General features: G+C 38.8%; 1 protein-coding gene across 2 annotated transcripts; it reads right to left on the bottom strand.

Annotated features, from left to right (window-relative positions):
• Positions 1-386: 386 nt before the first annotated feature.
• On the bottom strand, positions 387-5,933 carry LOC131136639 (potassium voltage-gated channel subfamily A member 3). Of its 2 annotated transcripts, none has more exons than XM_058083737.2 (3): positions 3,264-5,933; positions 1,203-1,275; positions 387-1,119 (listed from the first exon to the last, which is right to left on the bottom strand). In XM_058083737.2, the coding sequence occupies exon 1, from the start codon at positions 5,672-5,674 to the stop codon at positions 4,091-4,093; it is 1,584 nt and encodes a 527-aa protein (XP_057939720.2). In that variant the 5' UTR covers positions 5,675-5,933; the 3' UTR covers positions 387-1,119; positions 1,203-1,275; positions 3,264-4,090. The 2 variants fall into 2 exon arrangements, with proteins under 2 accessions (XP_057939720.2, XP_057939721.2); XM_058083738.2 differs by having other exon boundaries at positions 1,199-1,275.
• Positions 5,934-21,726: the final 15,793 nt, after the last annotated feature.

The raw sequence follows: 21,726 nt of genomic DNA on the forward strand, positions 1-21,726 counted from the left end.
CTTGGGGGGTTGCAGAGCCTATCTTAGCTGTCTTCGGCCGAGAGACGGGGTACACCCTGGACTGGTGGCCAGCCAATCACAGGGCACATATAGACAAACAACCATTCACACTCACATTCATACCTATGGACAATTTGGAGTCGCTAATTAACCTAGCATGTTTTTGGAATGTGGGAGGAAACCGGAGTACCCGGAGAAAACCCATGCATACACAGGGAGAACATGCACATTCCACATGGTCGAGGGTGGAATTGAACTCGGGTCTCGGGTCTAGCTGTGCATGATTCCATACAAAGGGTAATTCATAGGAAAACCAAATAATGAGTAATAATAATAGTCCTTTAATCAAATCCTTTTGAATAAAAACCAAAAACAAAGACCTTTCGCCGCAGCAATCTGGCAAAGCAAAAAAAAAGTCCAGTTCAAATTCTTAATAAATGATTGACAGCAGGCACAGCTTGTGGCAAAGAAAGACATTGCTACTATATATGTTGTCATATTGGTCATGTTTAAGACAGTACACAGTAAGACAGAACAAATACTGACAAATACAAATACTACCTTCCCCTGACTTTTGCACCACTTTTAGCATGTTTTTACCATCCAGCTTCCAGTGTAGATCAGGGGAACAGCAGCGACCGTCACATACATGTAACATGTAACATACATGTCTGTGTTTTTGTACGTTAGCAATACGGAGCACACTCAGCTAACAAAGGCATATGGCTAACAGTCTTTTTGTATTTTTGTATCACAGTTTTTATCAGTAGATTTATTTGATCAGTCATTGCTCGGTTCCCACAAATATGAATATCGTATATAGATATGCATGTGAGATTCATTGGTGGGATTCATAAAGCATAAAGGGATATGGATTTTTTTACTGCATAATCGTCGATGCTCAACCGGAGCAAAACAGAACGCAGTTCTAAAACAGAGATATGATGCTAGATATGATATAGATATACAATATTTGTATATGTTTCATCCGGCATTTTTATTTTTGGTCTACAAGACGATGGACTGGCAGGGTTGGAGCTGCTGAGGGAATCGGATATGTTGATCTCTGGAGGAATTATGTCAGTTCTTAAGGTCCAAAGGAATACTGTTACTGTACCCCTGCAGAGACACAACACAAAGAATATTAGAAAATATTAATTTTGATATATTTTCGGTGTATGACTCAGAGTGATGTTACCTACAAAAGAGACAGTCTACTAGGGAGAGTCAAGAGTTCCAGACCACCTGGATAGCAGCTCCCACCTGGAAGAGTGGCTGGGAAGTTGGGAAGTTGACATACTTTCTTATTATTATTATTATTATTATTATACAGTCCATAGTTTTATTATCTGAATAGTGTAGTATTTCTAGTATATCTAGTATATTAACAAGCCCAGCACGTAACAGCGAGACCCACTTGAGTGGTGCCAGTCTGACAAAAAAACTAAGACAAAAAAAAACACACAGACGCCAAACTGTCTCGTCAAAATGTGTCAAGAGACGAGACGACAGGAAGTGCGTCCTGCCACGCTGCCTTTGAGCCACGCAGTCGCTACAAAGTCGCTACTTTGTATCCTCGTCAGACCATCCCAGCCTGTTGTCGTTTACTAATGACCGATCACAGTGGACGGACGACAGGTACAGTCGACTCTCGTGGGGATTTTATGTCACCTGAGAAATTATTATAATTATATATTTTTTTTATTTCCTGCCTTGAAACAGTAAACAGAGGCTGTGTCTCACATTGAATACCACTAGCAGTAAACCTATTTCATTTATTTATAATAATAATCATTATTATAAATTATTATAAATTATTATAAATTATTATAAATTATTATAAATTATTATAAATTATTATAAATTATTATAAATTATTATAAATTATTATTAATTATTATTAATTATTATTAATTATTATTAATAAACATTATTCATGCTTCGGCGTGCCAAATTAATGTTCGCTCGGCATGTTGCCAAGTTGCCGTTAATTCGGCACCACAGCCAGTTACTACGTGGCTATCACATAATCTTTGGCGCGAACTGGCACCAACTGGCATCACTCCTAGCATCATTGGCATCACTTGGCTCGCGCCATTACTTTCCAGTGGATTCCAATAGGCGGATTGTTTGCGACATTTGGTTCCACTTGGTGGACACTTGGCGCTGATTGCTTGATGCATGTGGCGTGTCGAAATATTAATCATGTTTATAATAATAATTAATAATAATTAATAATAATTAATAATAATTAATAATAATTAATAATAATTAATAATTAATAATAATTAATAATAATTAATAATAATTAATAACAATTAATAATAATTAATAACAATTAATAACAACTAATAATAATTAATAACAATTAATAATAATAATAATTAACAATAATTAATAATAATTAATAATATAGATGTAGTTGATCATAATTAACAATAATTTATTATAAATATTAATTTATAATAAATTATAGTAATTTATAATAACTTATAATGATTGATAATAATTAATAATATAATCATTATTATCATTAACAATTAATAACAGTTGATAATAATTGCCAATAATTAATAATAAATATTAGTAATTTATAATAAATTATAGTAATTTATAAAAATGATTATTATTATAAGAATTAAATAGGTTTCCTAACGGCGGTATTCAATGTGAGACACAGCCTCTGTTTACTGTTCCAAGGCAGGAAATAAAAAAAATAATTCATAATAATATAAACATGACTAAGGTTAGTTTTGCAAGTTTGAACACAATATTGTCTGACCATATTTTACAAATTTTATATAATATTATTATTATTTATATTATATTTTACATGTTGTTCCTTCTCACTAATACTTCCTTTTCAGTACGCATACTTATTATGTTATGAGCTCCAACTAAGGATGCAAATTAGACGTTGTTGTTTTAAGAAAGATTATTATGTAGAAACACAAAGCTATCTCTTTGCATCTAAACATGTCAAGGACATTTCATGTTGAGGTCACAGAGGAGACATGAGCCACCTGTTCTTGCTGGCAGACTAAAAATGACCACCAGGGGGCAGCGATGAGACGTGCAAGGTGGGCTGTGTTGTTCGTACACAAAGTCAGCTCAAGGTGAAAGACATCAAATGAGCCTCACAAAAACAAAAACTAACCTAGCTTTTCTATATTAATAATAAAAAACATGTTTGACAGCTCTATAAAGTCAGTGTGTATATATTTGTGGTTGTGAAAGGATAACAACAAGTCAATGGAACTCACCGGTGCCATTGGTGGGAGAAGAGCAGCCTCTGCTGGTCGCCATCGGTAGTGCAGACCAGCAGCCAGACACAACACGTTTCCCATTCATAATCCTTGAATTTTTTTTCATTGCCATCCCTCGGATCGGAATAGCGGGGGGGTGGGGGGGGGGCGTACTCTCTGGGTTAAGGCCGGCAGGGATTTGATCGTCACATTCAATTTCGATGAGCTTGTTAGCGTCCTTGAAGACTATTTCGCTATTTTGGCGATAATCTCGGCTATAGCTTCCAATGCCATCTGGGAGGTTTCTGTGGAAACAGGAGCGCCATGGCAACGGTGGTTGGGGTTACCTCGGAAACCGGCGTCGCCATGGAGATTGCATCACAGCGGGCTATATTTGAGACATCCAAAGAGAAGGGGGCTCTATCTTTTTCCCCTCACCCGTCTTGAGTGAATGATGAGCGCTTTGTAGATTAAATATGGCGGCGACGGAGGTGGGGGGAAAGGGGGCGGGGTTTGATTTCGATGACACTTTTGACTAGACTTTAACGCACGATAAAGGCATAGTACAGAACGGTCTAATTGATTTTTTTTTTTTTTTTACAGACGTTACGTGTGTTTAAAGACACATTGAGCACACCGATTGTGAATATTGTACATTGGCTACGACGGACGAATCACAACGCTTGTTACTACAACGTGAAGGTCGTACATTAGCAGTCATTAGCGTCCGTTTCTACCTGTTGCGATAAATACGCCCGCTAAGAGCGCACGTGGATTCTAATTCTCTGAAGCCCAACAAACCGGACCTTGTCTCCTTTTTTTGTAACGTCCCATCACAATGTCGTTTATACATCGGTGAAGATCTTCTTGTTGATGTTGACGCAGTTCTGAGAGCTGTTCTGCGCGGCGGGCGAGTGGTTCGGCTGCGACTTAAAAGCGCAGTTGACGCCGTGCTCCTCGATGACCATGTACTCGCTCTTGCTGAGCGACGAAGACGAACGCGTCTTCCTGAGCTCCTCGGACTCGGCCAGAGGTTGGCAACTCCCGACGTGGAGATACTGAGCCTGCTCCTCGCCTTCGGTTTCTCGGTGGTAGAAGTAGTTGAAATTGGACACGATGACAGGAACCGGCAAAGCGATGGTGAGAACGCCGGCGATGGCGCACAAAGAGCCAACGATCTTGCCCCCGATGGTGACCGGGTGCATGTCGCCGTAGCCCACCGTCGTCATGGTGACCACCGCCCACCAGAACGCGTCCGGGATGCTGTTGAATCCCGAGTCGGGGTCGTCGGCCTCTGCGAAGTAGACGGCGCTGGAGAAGAGAATGACGCCGATAAACAGGAAGAAGATAAGCAGACCCAGTTCTCGCATGCTGGCTTTGAGGGTCTGACCCAGGATCTGCAACCCTTTGGAGTGACGTGAGAGTTTGAAGATGCGGAACACTCGAACCAGGCGGATAACGCGCAGGATTGCCAAGGACATGGCCTGCTGTCCGTTACCTTGCCTCTCCGCTAGCTCCGTACCCAAGGTGATGAAGTACGGAATGATAGCGACGATATCGATAATGTTCATGATGTTCTTGGAGAACGTTGCTTTGCTAGGGCAGGCGAAGAACCGCACCAGGAGCTCAAACGAGAACCAAATAATACACAAAGTCTCCACCACAAAGAAGGGGTCCGAGAAGGGGCTCACAAAATACGGGATTGTGCCGTTAATCACCGGCGCCATAGCGATCGGATCCCGGTTCTCGTCCCTGAATTCAGGTAGCGTCTCCAAGCAGAAGATTACAATCGAAATGAGAATGACCAGGACGGATACGATCGCGATGCCGCGAGCCGGTCCCGAGCTCTCCGGGTACTCGAAAAGCAGCCATACTTGTCTCTGGAACTCGTTCTCCGGCAACGGACGCTCCTCTTCCTTGATGAAGCCCTCGTCCTCACGGAACTTCTCCATGGCCTCCTCGCCGAGTTCGTAAAAGCGGATTTCCTCGGAGAAGATATCAATGGGGACGTTCACGGGTCTCCGGATTCGCCCCCCTGACTGGTAGTAGTACAGAATGGCGTCAAAGCTGGGTCGGTTCCGGTCAAAGAAGTACTCGTTCCTGAGAGGGTCGAAATACCTCATTCGTTTCTTAGGGTCCCCGAGAAGGGTCTCCGGGAACTGGGACAGAGTCTTGAGCTGGGTCTCGAATCGCAACCCGGAAATGTTAATGACGACCCTTTCGCAGCACTCGTGGTCGGGTTCGTAGCGGTCCAGGGAATGGTGGCCCGGGAGGGCTGCCGACTCCTCCAGCATGTTGTCGCACGCCACGACGGTCATGACGTCCGAGTCCGAGTCCGCGTCCGTGTATCCGTGGTTGACGAGGTTGTCGCCCCGTGTTTTGGTCGCGCTCGGCGGCGGGGATTGCAGGAGGCTCAGGTGGTCGTCCATGCGCGGCTCACGACGCGTACACAGGGCGGCCGCCTCGCCCCCGACGTGGACCCCCGCTCCGCAGCCGCCGTAGCCGCCGCCGCCGCCGCCACAGCCTGGTGTCTCCTTTTTCCTCCTCCTCCTCTCCTCCTCTCCTTTCTCACTCCCTCTTGTTGTTGTTCCCGCCCACCACGGGAGACGTGACGGTTATAAACAAACCGCTGCCGGGTGCGTGTCCCCGGTTCTCGGCCAATAGCCGAACGGAAAGCAACAGTCTCCCGTGAATTCAACTTCCTCCGTGATATTTGGGGCGTGTCCGCCGCCCCGTCGCGCCCTCGTCTGTTGCGCGCGCTCGTCTCCCGCCTCTCCTTTAAAACAAGGTCGCTGCTTATAGATATTACACACGGGACGTCACTCATCTCTGACTTATTACACGATCACGCGTGACGCCGTGGATTTGGGCTTGATTTTCGTGAACACAAACCCGTGTATGAGTGATGCATTCACGGTTTACTTGGACAAAAAACTATTTTTTTTTTTTACAACAACTCTGCATTGAAGGCACAATTAAAGAAAAAAAAACAGCTATGCAACCCCCCCTCCTTTGTCCCTCCATGTTGAATCTATAACTATCTCCCCCTGCGACACAATATCACCAATATCTGATCATATATGATGAATAAACATATAGAAAACAGTACTTTTAATTCACATCTTTCACATCTGCACATTTCCAATCAAAACTGCAGAGGTTTCCTGAACCTTTGGGTACTGCTGTCCAAGGTGCTGAAACAAAAAAACAAACACAAAAGTGACTGCAACTAAATAATAAACATTATTACTCAATTTGGTCATTTTTATTCATTCTCAGTTCACGGCAGCTAAAAATCTAATTGCTTGTATCTGCTGACTTTGATGACGGCTGCACGGCGGTCGAGTAGTTAGGAGACCAGGGTTCAATTCCACCCTCGGCCATCTCTGTGTTGGAGTTTGCATGTTCTCCCCGTGCATGCGTGGGTTTTCTCCGGGTACTCCGGTTTCCTCCCACATTCTCAAAAAAACATGCTAGGTTAATTAGCGACTCCAAATTGTCCATAGGTATGAATGTGAGTGTGAATGGTTGTTTGTCTATATATGTGCCCTGTGATTGGCTGGCTGGCCACCAGTCCAGGGTGTACCCCGCCTCTTGTCCGAAGACTGCTGAGATAGGCTCCAGCACCTTCTGCCATCCCTCGTGAGGATAAGCGGTAGAAAATGAATGAATGACTTCTCCTCCTATTTTGTGTGGAAGTGGTAACTTTTTAGCTTCTTATTTTGTCATTCCCCACCCTCGGCCATCTCTGTGTGGAGTTTGCATGTTCTCCCCGTGCATGCGTGGGTTTTCCCCGGGTACTCCGGTTTCCTCCCACATTTCCAAAAAAACATGCTAGGTTAATTAGCGACTCCAAATTGTCCATAGGTATGAATGTGAGTGTGAATGGTTGTTTGTCTATATGTGCCCTGTGATTGGGTGTACCCCGCCTCTCGCCCGAAGACAGCTGGGAAAAGAGGTAGAAAATGAATGAATGAATGAATGAATGCTGAGGGACCGTCTTTAAAAAGTCTGCCATGTTACCACTGTACTCAATAATACAGTATCTCATTATACTAATACAAGTTCTAGTACATGAAGTATCGGTACAAGTATGCCGAGAACTTGAGTGTGCACCCCTGTGTGGGTGTAAGAAGGTGAACGGTTGTGGATTTGTGCGATGAAAATAAAATAAAAATGACTAAAACTTGACTCGTTAATCGCCCAACAATGAAAAAGACCGACTAACCGAGTAGAATTATTAATTTCATATTTTTTTCATATTACCTAGTTGGTAACCAACACCATTATTACCAATATAACTGATTTTAATATCTGTCATAAAACCTTCATGAACACACCATGTTGTATGTCTTTGACGGTTTTCTAGATTAACAGGGGAAGTCACATGACATCATCAAATATATCAAGATGTAGTGTAATACAAAAATATGAACATTACATATTTGAAACTAAACATTTTATTCAACTATTCCAACAGTAGAATGCAAATAAGTGGAACTGAAACTGGTCATAATAAATACATGCACACATACTGTATATAGTTAGTTTAGGAATAATCATTTTTATGATTAAATAAAACAAGAAAAACAATGAAAGTGAACGAGGGCAACAAAATTCAAATGTATGAAAATAAAAATGTTTGCTACATTCTTAAAAAACAAAGCAAAACTGATGAATTCAAAGCAACAAAAGCAGCAAAAAGCCGCTGTAGTCACAAAGGTAAATAAATAAAACGATGGTTAGCTCTACTGGTGTGTCAGTCATGAACGAACGGGTCAAAAGAACTAGTTCATTTTTGTGAACGACCCTTAAAATACCCATTTATTTATCAATATTACCTTTATCAATAAATATCAAACGAAGGCATTTACAATCATGTTACCTCTAACCAAAACGTTCACTTAGCCTGCTTGCGTATTGAGGCCACATTCAAGTTCAAAAAAAGGGTCAGTCGCTTTACGGGGACAGAACTAAAGGGCCTCTTAACAGGCTTCTACACTTCAAACTAATTATAGAACGACCCAAACTCCCAAATTAACCTACAAAACTGTGCTATACCCTTGCTTGCACTTGAACGCCACAGAGGCATTGAAAGTAGCTCGGAAACATGTCGAGGGAGGCGGGTGGAAGTAGGTCATTTCGCAGGAAGGACAACCCAGACAGCTGAAGTCCTGGACATCTGGTAGCACTTGAGAAAATGGGCTTGTTTGGAGCTTCTGCAAGCGATAGCTAAGTTCACTCGATGAGTTCCAGGATTTTTTTTTTTTTTTACAGCATGCTAATAATTTGGATAACAACCTGTCTCGGTATCGTCCTTTACAGTTATAAATAAAGTTTATTGTCAAGACAATCTTTTGATATTTAGTAGAAAAGTCTGAAGCTCAAATCCTCTCCACTTTTTGTCTTGAACCTTGAACCTATTATGCTAATTTTTTTGGACCTTTGTATTGAGTCGTGGACTCCTATAGAGCAAGCTACACACAATAACCAGCACAGAAAGCTTTCTGGTTCTTCCAGAATCTGCACCTATTCAGCTGTATTTTTTTGGATTTTGTGTTTCCCGAGAAAATGGTCTGTTTTAACGTAGTCCACCGATGCCCCGCCTCCAGGCACGCCCACTCTGCTGTGGTTGGTCACATTGCTAAGTGCTTAGAAGGGCTTCTGGTTTGTGTTGCTAGCTTTACAGGAGTTGATAATATCTTTATTATCTTTTTAAAATGTCCGCTTTTAACATACAGCCGTATGTGTTGGATTCCGAATCCGATCTGGAAGTTTCTCAAGAAAAGAGGTTACTTCAAGAGTAAGGTAAGTAAGTAGCTTTAGCATTTTTACAGCATTGGTCATGTCTAATGTGTTTTTCTGGTTTAAAAAACTTGGATAGAACCACTAATTTTTGGTGGGAAAAGGCTATTAGCAACCTCACTTCCTGTATGCACACTCTATACTGCTACACAGAAAAGCGTTTTTGACTTACACAAAATAAACACAGTTAGGACACTGATACTGTGAACTGGCACAACTAAAGGCAAGCAAGTTTGCCGGCTAGTCCAGCCGCATAGTGGTCCATGTTTACAAAACAGTCCTGTGTGAAATGCCGTTGACAGAATAAAATGTTGTTTTTTTTTGGTACGAAATCCGGAACTCCAACCACTTGGCGTTTTTAGGAATTGTAAACAAATGTGACTTTCCCGTACGAGCCTTTGCCAGAAATATAAACAGAGAAAAAAAGATTTGGGAAGATCGGGGGAAGCAGAGAGCCTACAGTCACGACCATATAAGGAAGTAAGCTCCTCTGTGACATCACAACGTGGCAGTTTAACCACACCTTCTGAAACCGAGCGTTTTGAGCCATCACAAAATTCTTTCAAAACCAAATTATCTGAAACTTTGGCATAGTTTAACACAAGAATACAACATTCTTACTACATTTATAGGTCATAAAAGTGGAAAAAGCATATAGGTCCTCTTTAAGATGAGAGCTTGGAACTGACTCGGACAAACATTCATCCATTTTTTTTCACTTAGGAGCAGCAGTCTCAGTAAATAACACCTGTGTTTGTCAACTAATTAATAAGCTGCTAATATTAGCATGATCATAGACTGGACTGGTGTACAGCTGTACATGACACAGACACAGACGGGGGGGGGGGCATCCGTGGAACAAAGTCTAACCGGACAGGAGCTGCTGTAACCCCGGCAACGGAAAGAGGGATGTAGATGTCAGTGAGGAGGGAGAAAAACATGGCCGAAGACGGTTTGGACTGGGATGTTATGGTTATTGTTATTGTTCGAGCTCTGCTGTCAAAGACGTAAACAAAGATTGTGCATTATCGCGTGCAAAGTGGTCTGTGTGTTCCACTCTGACTCTGTCAGTGTCATAAATAGGAAGATGTGGTGGCAGTTGATGTGAATGCATAATAGATGAAATCCCACCGGGGCATATCAGTCCAAGCAGGATGAGAGAGAGATAGGGATGTCCCGATTTCTATTTCACACTGCCGTTTCTATTTATACACTTAAATGAGAGCAGGAATAAAAAAATCAAATGGTTCAAGACAATGATATGGATTGATATGGATGCTGTATGGTATCATGTACCCAGAAAACAATTATTACGTTTGATTCATGTTCATGTTAAAGGTTAAATAACTGTTAATAGTTATCCTCCCTATCCGTGTGGAAGTGGTAAGTTTTTGGCTATTTAAGTTGAAAGGAAATAACTTGAAGGCTACCGTTTAGGTCGCTAGCTCTCTAGTTTGCGAGTTAGCATGTGTCTCAAGACCCTGCAGTTGCGCAATATGTTGTAAATAAAAAGAGTATAAATGTGACTATAGTCGTGTTTTGTCATGTCTACAGGGCTCTAATAATGCTTTGTTCATTTTAATCTGAAAAAAATCATTTGTCTACACACCAACTATATGTGCTTTCTTAAGTTTTTATTATTATATTTATTTATTTATTACTGATTGATTGATTTTCTTTATTTGTTTATTTATTTTTCATCTTATTTTGTGCAGAAAAAATTGAGTTTGAGACCCCTGCTTTAAAGGGTCACATGATGCAATAATGTTGACATTCATGCTGCATTATAAATATATGATGGGGGAGGGCGGAGAAGGATTGCTGTCCCCGGCCACCCATCAGCACAATTTCCGTTTCTTTCTTCTGTGGTGTTGTCCTGCTGTGTGTTTTACGGGTGGATAAAAAAAAAAAAGGAAAAGGAAGGTCTGTGTGTGTGTTGTGTTCATGGGAGGTCTGTGCCTTTTCAAAGCCTGCCTGGACTTCAGAGAGGCAGGGGCAGTAAGTCATTAATAGAACATACACTCACACTCACACACACACACACACACCCACACAAACACATGTTCACCCACAAATACCACACTACTATATGTCTGGAGCAGGTTCGCAGTCTCAGACTCGAACATATTTTCAGGTTTATGTTGAAAATTCTCCTTAATTTCCATACGTTTTTTTAATCACAAAACGTCCCTGTTAGCAGCCTGTTAGCATGCGCTGAACCTGAATCGGATTCTGCTTTTTTTTCACCAGAAAAGAGCATTAAAAGCAAGTCAAAAAATGAAAAAAACGACATACTAACCCCTTACGTTTTTTGTCAAAAATTGAGGCCCTAAAATTTTGGCATTTTATGCCATTTTTGGGTGCTCCTGGGGCCCCTGTTGAGTGTGTGTGAGGTTTCCCCTGTTTGTTTTTTTTTAGCAGAAAAGTGCATTAGAAGCAAGTTGAAAAAAACTGAAAAAAACACATACTAACCCCTTACGTTTTTTTTTTTATAATAGATGCCCTAAAATTTTGGCATTTTATGCCATTTTTGGTGCTCCTGGGGCCCCTGTTGAATGTGTGTGAGGTTTCCCCAGTTTTTGTCACCAGAAAAGTGAATTAAAAGCAAGTTAAAAAAATGAAAAAAACCTGAAAAAAACCACACATACTAACCCCTTACGTTTTTTTTTTATAATAGATGCCCTAAAATTTTGGCATTTTATGCCATTTTTGGGTGCTCCTGTGGCCCCTGTTGAGTGTGTGTGAGGTGTCCCCTGTTTTTTTTTTTTTATTCTAGGGTGTCAATTTTTGACAAAAACGTAAAGGGTTAGTATGTTGTTTTTTTCAACTTGCTTCTAATGCACTTTTCTGGTGAAAAAAAACATTGGAAACCTCACACACACTCAACAGGGGCCCCAGGAGCACCCAAAAATGGCATAAGATGCCAACATTTTAGGATGTCAATTTTTGACAAAAAACGTAAGGGGTTAGTATGTCGGGGTTTTTTTGTTGTTTTTTTCAACTTGATTCTAATGCACTTTTCTGCTAAAAAAAAACATTGGAAACCTCACACACACTCAACAGGGGCCCCAGGAGCACCCAAAAATGGCATAAGATGCCAAAATTTTAGGATGTCAATTTTTGACAAAAAACGTAAGGTATGTCGTTTTTTTTTTCAGTTTTTTTCAACTTGCTTCTAATGCACTTTTCTGGTAAAAAAAAAAACAAAAAAAAAAAAACAGGGGAAACCTCACACACACTCAACAGGGGCCCCAGGAGCACCCAAAAATTGCATAAATTGCCAAAATTTCAGGGCGTCAATTTTTGACAAAAAAACGTAAGGTATGTCGTTTTTTTTTTCATTTTTTTTCAACTTGCTTCTAATGCACTTTTCTGGTAAAAAAAAAAACAGGGGAAACCTCACACACACTCAACAGGGGCCCCAGGAGCACCCAAAAATGGCATAAAATGCCAAAATTTTAGGGCGTCAATTTTTGAAAAAAACGTAAGGGGTTAGTATGTCGTTTTTTTCATTTTTTTGAACTTGCTGCTAATGCACTTTTCTGGTGAAAAAAACAGGGGAAACCTCACACACACTCAACAGGGGCCCCAGGAGCACCCAAAAATGGCATAAAATGCCAAAATTTTAGGGCGTCAATTTTTGACAAAAAACGTAAGGTATGTCGTTTTTTTTTCTTTTTTTTCAACTTGCTTCTAATGCACTTTTCTGGTGAAAAAAAACAAGGGAAACCTCACACACACTCAACAGGGGCCCCAGGAGCACCCAAAAATAGCATAAAATGCAAAAATTTTTAGGGCGTAAATTTTTGACAAAAAACGTAAGGTTTTTTTTTGTTTTTTTCCAGTTTTTTTCAACTTGCTTCTAATGCACTTTTCTGGTGAAAAAAAAACAGGGGAAACCTCACACACACTCAACAGGGTGGTTGTACGGTTATGCTGATGACCAACAAACATGGACGAAAATAGAACGTCAATCTTCGGCGGAGGTAACAGACGTTGTGACCGGATTGAACCACGACGGGTGCAAAGCCTAAACTAAACACCTGTGGGTCGGGATTCCTCGTACAGTATTATATCTCCAACCTTCATCCATGGAAACCCGATACAACAACACGAGCTCAGGCGTGCTCTAGCAAACCTTTGTCACGTACGACAACACGTCGCTCGTAAGAAGCAGCGCCGTGTTCTCACGGGATATCGCTAAATGTGGGCACAAATCCGTCACACGTTGATGGTCATTTTGTCCATGATGTCGGTTTTGTTCGCTCATGATAAGCTCTTGATAAAATGATGTTAAAATGTGTGCAAATGCTACATGCTAACATGTTGCATCATACCTTTAAGACACATGGCGTTCCCTGATGATTCCAAAAAATGAAAACTTAATCAGACTACATACCGTCTTCTTTTGGATCAGCTGTGATTTTCCGCTTCTTAATTAACTTTATGATCCCTGTATTAGAAGACAATTAGCAAAGTGCCATCAACACACACACACACACACACACACACACACACAATGTAAGGATTTATCTGGCTTCTTTAATAGGTTTGATAGCTGGAATCATTAGAGAGGTGGACACTTCTATAATAATTCAACTTTGCAAACTATCTAAGAGCATGAGTCGGGAATTCTAAAAATCAAAAATTACAAAGCTTTTCACCCCGTATTAATAATTATTTTTATTGTCATATACAATGCTACCATGGCATGAGTTGTTGGTTTTTGCATTGAAGCGACTGTGACTGAAGTCCAGTGTTGTGCTAGCATTAGCCATTTAGCATGGAACTACCACAATGATGCACATTAGCTTGTTTTACTCACAAACATTTAGAATTTAAGACGAGTATCGTAAATAAACAAATCTTATTTTGAGCTGACATTGAAATAAAAAACAGTGTGAGAGGTCTCACTCGATCGATTTTCTATTTGCTGAACGTTGCTGAGCTATTATGCTAATAATAAAGAAAAAAAGTAATACAAAAATATGCTTGCTGACTGTATTGTTTGAAATAATGGCCTGTATTTCCAAAACTGATATCATTTTATATAAAATTTGATGTAATTATCGAATTATACCACAGATATTTTTCCCTTATTTATTATGGATAAAAGCACATCTATGTACGATTAAACATGATTAATTGTGAGTTAACTTGGACAAAGTGAGATTAATCTCAATCAAAGATTTGAATCGATTCGACAGCCCTAATATATTATATTTGTATACATATATATATATATGTTAGCACAAAGGGTTAGCACACAGGCCACACAGCTAGGAGACCCAAGTTTGATTCCACCCTCGGCCATCTCTGTGTGGAATTTCTATGTTCTATATGTGCCCGTATTTCCAAAATTCCATGATTAAATGTGATTAATTGTGAGTTAACTTGCACAAAGTGAGATTAATCACAGTCAAACATTTTAATCGATTGACAGCCATAATATATATATATATATATATATATATATATGGTTAGCAAGAGTGGTTAACACGCAGGCCACACAGCTAGGAGACACCAGTTTGATTCCACCCTCGGCCATCTCTGTGTGGAATTTCTATGTTCTATATGTGCCCGTATTTCCAAAATTCCATGATTAAATGTGATTAATTGTGAGTTAACTTGCACAAAGTGAGATTAATCACAGTCAAACATTTTAATCGATTGACAGCCCTAATATATATATATATATATATATATATATATATATATATATATGGTTAGCACGAGTGGTTAACACGCAGGCCACACAGCTAGGAGACCCGAGTTTGATTCCACTCTCGGCCATCTCTGTGTGGAATTTGCATGCTCTATATGTCTATATGTCCCTGTGATTGGCTGGCAACAAGCGGTAGAAAATGAATGAATGAATACATATATAAATATTTATATATATATTTTTAATTTTAGTTAAAAATGGCCTTTTAGTAATCCCGGATAGCCACAGCATCTGAAATATCCACCAGACGCTGGAGCTGAGAGCGCTTCATATTTATTCTACAAGACAGTCCAACAGCATTTCCCCCAGCACACACAACAAAGCCCCCACACCCCCCCAACAATCCACCCAGACCTCTTTAGTAGTAAGGGCCCAACCATAATTCCTCAATGAGAGGGTGAGGCGGTTTCTATAAAAGGTACCATATTTACATTTTCAAAACCCTTCCTTTATGTGACAAAAGCATTTCAACGTTACTTCATTTAGGTTTTAATGTCCGTATATGTTAACCTTTATATTATATTTAACTACTTTACAAAGAAAACACTACAGTTAACCCCCCCCACTCCTGGCGAAACTTGGGAGAAACGCCAATCAGGGTGATGACATGCACCTGGCCTGCACTCACATGGGCCCGCCCCCATGCTTGTGTCACAGCCAATCAGGAAGGAGAAACTGGAAAACCAAACCAGACAGCAGAGGGACATCAATGGACTCATCAATAGAGTTATAGAGCATAACATTATAATAATATTAGTGTGAGATTCAAAGAGAATATTTCTACATAATTAGGATGTGATATAATAGTGTTTCATAGCAGTAGAAGTGTATTAATACAGATAAATGCTGACATAAAATAAAATAAAATAAAATAAAATAAAATAAAATAAAATAAAATAAAATAAAATAAAATAAAATAAAATAAAATAAAATAAAATAAAATAAAATAAAAATATTTAAAAAATTAAATTAATAAAATAAAATGTAAAAAGTTTTTAAAAAATTTAAAAATTATATTAGGAAAGCAGGAAGTGAACAAATGTAACAGTTAGTGATTGTAAAAGTACCAGATGGAGGGGTAGGATTTAATAAGCTTTGCTTCTTCCTACTCCTTTTGGACATGTGGAACTGGGAACTGATTATGGGATGCATTCAATTGTAATCTGATGCATGTTTAAATGAAATAAAACTATTACCATAAAAAAAATACAGATAAATGCTAAAGTGAATTAATATCATAGTTACATAGTTTGTCATATCTTGTCCTCAAGCTCCAATCCATGAGTTGGAATTGAATTCCTAGCTGTGAGGTCTGCGCGCTAACCACTCGTCCGCCATGCAGCCACATTAAATGAATTATTAAATTACTAATTTATTGAAATTAATCATGGTGTCATATCTTTCCCTCGCACAGCAACCAGAAGGCTAGTATGTTAGCACATAGCATTGGTGAGGTATAAATACACTTGGCGAAATATGACGCCTGACAGCTTCTGTGGAAACGATAGACATCGTAATTCAATAACACGGTTATCATTCCATTATTTGTTCCATCATTTTTTTTTTTTTACGGGGAGAAAGATTTATGACATTTTTAAAAAAAAAATCACAGTAGCAGAAATAACACATCTTCCATAACACGCCTCAAACAGCTGCTGAGGAAAATATTTAGCACGTTAGCTGCCAAATGCTGCATTATGTTCTGCAGCCAATTTGACTTATTTATTTTTGTCCTTGCTAGCCATGCAGAGGACTAACAAAAATAGAAGTTAATGGAAACAGCACAGTAAATATAATAATAATATAATAATAATTATATATTATATAATATTATAATATTTTATAATAATTATTATATTACATAATAATATAATAATAATTTTTTTCTTGAATGATTGCAGAGGAAAAATTGATAAATCGGTAAATTATCTTCTAAGGTGCACTAGTTATAAAATAGAAATAGTCCTTCCATCATGGACTGGTTGCCAGTCGTTTATATCACATATAGACACATCATTCACACTATGGATAATTTATAATTAAAATAACATTAATTAACCCAATTAGGGATGTGGGTGGTTCATGCAAACTCCACCCATAGATGCTCGGGGTATCCGAACTCTCGATCTCTTTACTCAGAGGCAGACAAACTAAGCATTAGCTCACTATGCCGTGTTTATTACGTTTATTAATTTGATTATTCATTCATTTATTTTCTACCGCTTCTCCTCACGAGGGTCGCAAGGGTTGCTGGAGCCTATCCCAGTCAATAAATTGACAATAAAAGCACAAATACTGCGGATTTCAGAAAACAACAGATGGAATGATACAGCACTCTACAAGAAGCAATGAAGCCAGTAAAATTAAATCATTAAAATTATTAAAAATTAAAACAAAAATTATGAAAGTTATGAAAGTTATGAAAGTTATGAAAGTTATGAAAGTTATGAAAGCTATGAAAGTTATGAAAGTTATGAAAGTTATGAAAATTATGAAAATTATGAAAATTATTAGTTATGAAAATTATTACAGTTATGAAAATTATTACAATTATTAAAATTATTTAAATTGTCTAAGTTATTTAAATTGTTTAAGTTATTTAAATTATTTAAAAATTAAAAATTAAAAATTAAAAATTAAAAATTAAAAATTAAAAATTAAAAATTAAAAATTAAAAATTAAAAATTAAAAATTAAAAAAATAGTTACAGCTATAATGACAAAAATGGTAATATTAATGATGGTTATGATATTGGTGATAATAATAAAATAATAATGTAATAATGATAAAGATTATAACAATAATGATAATAACAAAAATAATATTACAATGATAATAATAACAGGGGAAAACAAGGGGAAAACAAGACTGTGGCACTGTAATGTTTCATATATTTGCCCAAATAAAACTACAAAAAAATCCAACATATAAAAAGCCCACCTGACTGAATCATCTCCCCCACTCTGACCTTCAGGACACCTAAACGCACCACGCACGGACTCAAGTGAACAGACCGGAAACCAACCAGAGGACAAAATGTGATTAGAGGTAGTCGGGATTGGTCTGTTTCACAGTCCACTGTCCGCTTGCCTAAAATTGCTTTCAGTGTAGAAATAAGGCCTGATAGGCGCGCATTAATAATGAAACAGACAAGACAATAAAGCTGTCAATCAAAGTGCTCGGTCACCGAGGCGCCGACTGAATTATTCACCAAAGGCACTGATTAGAACAAGGAAGGTAAAAAGGGGGGAGGAAAAAAAGGACAAAGTCGTTGAAGGAGCGTGACAAAGGAGGTCGAGGGGGGGGGCAGATAGAAAAAAATGACAGGAGGAAAGAAAGGTATTAGCTTGTTATGTAACTCCCAAGTATGAAAGGAGGGAGCTGTGGGTTGCCAAACGCTCACGACAAAATGAAAGTGAAAGGAGGTCAGTATTTCACTGCAATAGTTCAGTTAAGGTTAATATTCCGGGTTCTGAAACATTGGGAATAACCCGTTTAAATGCCTGAGCAAACAGGATTATTCCTGTATACATGTCATCAAGGTTAGCGCGCAGACCTCACAGCTAGGAGACCAGGGTTCGATTCCACCCTCAACCATTTCTGTGTGGAGTTTGCATGTTCTATATGAGCCCGTTTTTCCAAAATCGATATTCTTTCACATAAAATTTGATGTAATTTTCCCAGATTTATTATGTATAAAAAAAAATCTATCCACGATTACATGTGATTAATTGTGAGTTAACTTGGACAAAGTGTGATTAATCATGATCAAATATTTTAATGGATTGACAGCCTTAATATATAAATATATATACATATATAAATATATGGTTAACCCAAGTAGTTAGCATGCAGACCTCACAGCTAGGAGACCCAAGTTCGATTCCACCCTCGGCCATTTCTGTGTGGAGTTTGCATGTTCTATATGAGCCCGTTTTTCCAAAATCGATATTCTTTCACATAAAATTTGATGTCATTTTCCCAGATTTATTATGTATAAAAAAAAATCTATCCACGATTACATGTGATTAATTGTGAGTTAACTTGGACAAAGTGTGATTAATCATGATCAAATATTTTAATGGATTGACAGCCTTAATATATAAATATATATACATATATAAATATATGGTTAACCCAAGTAGTTAGCATGCAGACCTCACAGCTAGGAGACCCAAGTTCGATTCCACCCTCGGCCATTTCTGTGTGGAGTTTGCATGTTCTATATGAGCCTGTTTTTCCAAAATCGATATTCTTTCACATAAAATTTGATGTAATTTTCCCAGATTTATTATGTATAAAAAAAATTCTATCCACGATTACATGTGATTAATTGTGAGTTAACTTGGACAAAGTGTGATTAATCATGATCAAATATTTTAATCGATTGACAGCCTTAATATATAAATATATATACATATATATTTTATATGGTTAACCCAAGTAGTTAGCATGCAGACCTCACAGCTAGGAGACCCATGTTCGATTCCACCCTCGGCCATTTCTGTGTGGAGTTTGCATGTTCTATATGTGCCCATTTTTCCAAAATCGATATTCTTTTACATAAAATTTAATGTAATTATCGTATTATACCAAAGATCTTTTTCTCTTTTTTATTATGGATTTAAAAAAAATCTATCCATGATTAAATGTGATTAATTGTGAGTTAACTTGGACAAAGTGTGATTAATCACAATCAAATATTTTAATCGATTGACAGCCTTAATATATAAAAATATATATATTTATATGGTTAACCCGAGTGGTTAACACGCAGGCTACACAGCTAGGAGACCCAAGTTCGATTCCACTCTCGGCCATTTCTGTGTGGAATTTGCATGTTCTATATGTCTATATGTGCCCTGTGATTGGCTGGGCACCATTCCAGGGTGTACCCAGCCTCTTGCCCGAAAAGAGCTGGGATAGGCTCCAGCACCGCCCGCGACCCTCATGAGGAAAAGCAGTAGAAAATGAATGAATGTAATAAATCGCGATATTACGTCATGACGCGATCCCATCGGCGTATACATGACCCGATATTCAGGCTAGAAAAGGACTAACCCAGGAGTGATATCCAGGTTTTTAAAAACCGGAATATGAGGATATTTGGGTCGTTCCCAACTGGCTTATGATAGGGTTAACGTATCCACTCATCTCCTCAGTAAAACCCAATGCCGTCACTTCCTGCCTTTTCCATGAACACAGAAAACGCTTCCCAGCACTTGGGTCATTAAGATCCGGTAAACAACTTCAAAACAGAACTTGTGTGTAAATTTTGCCTTTATATGCTTGCTTCATGCCTGCAAATGCACTGCAGGGATGGAAAAAAAAAAGCAGCTAATTAGAAGCCACATAACGATCCACACTTGTAAATACACGATACGCAGATCGGGTGCACATATGCCGGTTTTCCACTGCAAGAGTCAGGAATGTTTTTCCATTCATCAGCGAGGAATGAATCGTTTCTTGCAGTTTAAAACAAGCCAATATTGTCTGAAATGTAAAAATCTTTCTGTATATAAATATTCCATCAGTGTGTGCATTGTAGCATCGAAGCATGGGAGCATCCCACAAACCAACTTTGGAATTTTTCCGACATGACTCATTTTAGTTTGTTTTTTTTTTACTTCCAGGATTGAGGCAAAGTCTCTGTGATGGAGCGCTGGATCACACATCCTATTTCCACGTGTGGATCATCGTGTGTGTGTGTGTGTGTGTGTGTGTTAGACGGTAAGACTCCATGATTACACATTGTGAAATAACATCTCGGAAAACCAGATGGAGAATCCCTGAGAGCAAAACAATTAAAGTCATCTTTACAGGGATATTGTTTATCCATCCATTTTCTTCCACTTATCCAGGTCTGGGTCGCAGACTTCCCAGTCAACGGCCAACTCCTCTCCAGCTTCTAGGCAACACCTCGGCATTCCCAGTGTTCTAGGTCTGGCTTTAGTATACCTCCATCTGCACCAAGATCATGTTGAAGGTCTTTGGAACTGGTCTGTGGGTCGACTTTGACTCTTCTCACCATCCTTGGCATCTGCTTATCTTAATTTGGGAATTTTTTTTTAAAATCCGGGCCTTAACCAGAACTATGCCTGTGGTCTTCCATTTCCTAACTATGTTCCTCAGAGCGGAAACTGGCAGCTGAAATCGCTGAGCTAACTTTTGTATCCTACCCCTAAACCATGATGTTGAACAATCTTTGTTGACGGTTGTTTTGAGGGTTTTCAGAGAAGATGTAAATTGCAAATGGCCACCTTAAATACTTTTTCTCATGATTGGCTTGATTTGTGTATGCAGGTCAAGGGTCAGTGAGCTTACCCCCCCCCCCAAAAAAAACAAGGGTGCCCAAATTTTGGCAAAATTATTGTTTAAATAATTATTGTACACTTTTTGTAAATCGGATAAACTTAATTTCGCTTGTCATTCATCCCTGTGTTGGGATATATTGAACCGGAATGGCCGATCCCAACAACCAGTCATTTATAAAGGAAAGTCTTGAGAAGTATCGGGGGTGCCCAAAATTTTTCATACATTTTTAATGCATCTTTTTCATGCATTATGGTAATAATGGTAATGGTTTTATTTCATTTGAACATGCATCAGATTCCAATTGAGTGCATCCCATAATCAGTTCCCAGTTCCACGTGTCCGAAAGGAGTAGGAAGAAGCAAAGCTTATTAAATCCTACCCCTCCATCTGATACTTTTACAATCAGTAACTGTTACATTTGTTCACCTCCTGCTTTCCTAATATAATTTAATTTTTTTTTATTTTTTTTTTTGGTATGGATCAGATTCCAATTGAGTGCATCCCATAATCAGTTCCCAGTTCCACATATCCAAAAGGAGTAGGAAGAAGCAAAGCTTATTAAATCCTACCCATATCATTATATAATATGACATTTACCCATTTTTACTGTCACAATTCTATTGTTTTTTTTATTTA

The sequence above is a fragment of the Doryrhamphus excisus genome, linkage group LG17 (genome assembly GCF_037039965.1).
Source record: "Doryrhamphus excisus strain RoL-2023G ecotype Guam linkage group LG17, RoL_Dexc_Guam_v1.1, whole genome shotgun sequence".
NCBI lineage: Eukaryota > Metazoa > Chordata > Actinopteri > Syngnathiformes > Syngnathidae > Doryrhamphus > Doryrhamphus excisus.

Bases quoted from the DNA above. Each gene is read 5' to 3' on its own strand.
- LOC131136639 (XM_058083737.2), bottom strand. From the start codon at position 5,674: ATGGACGACCACCTGAGCCTCCTGCAATCCCCGCCGCCGAGCGCGACC.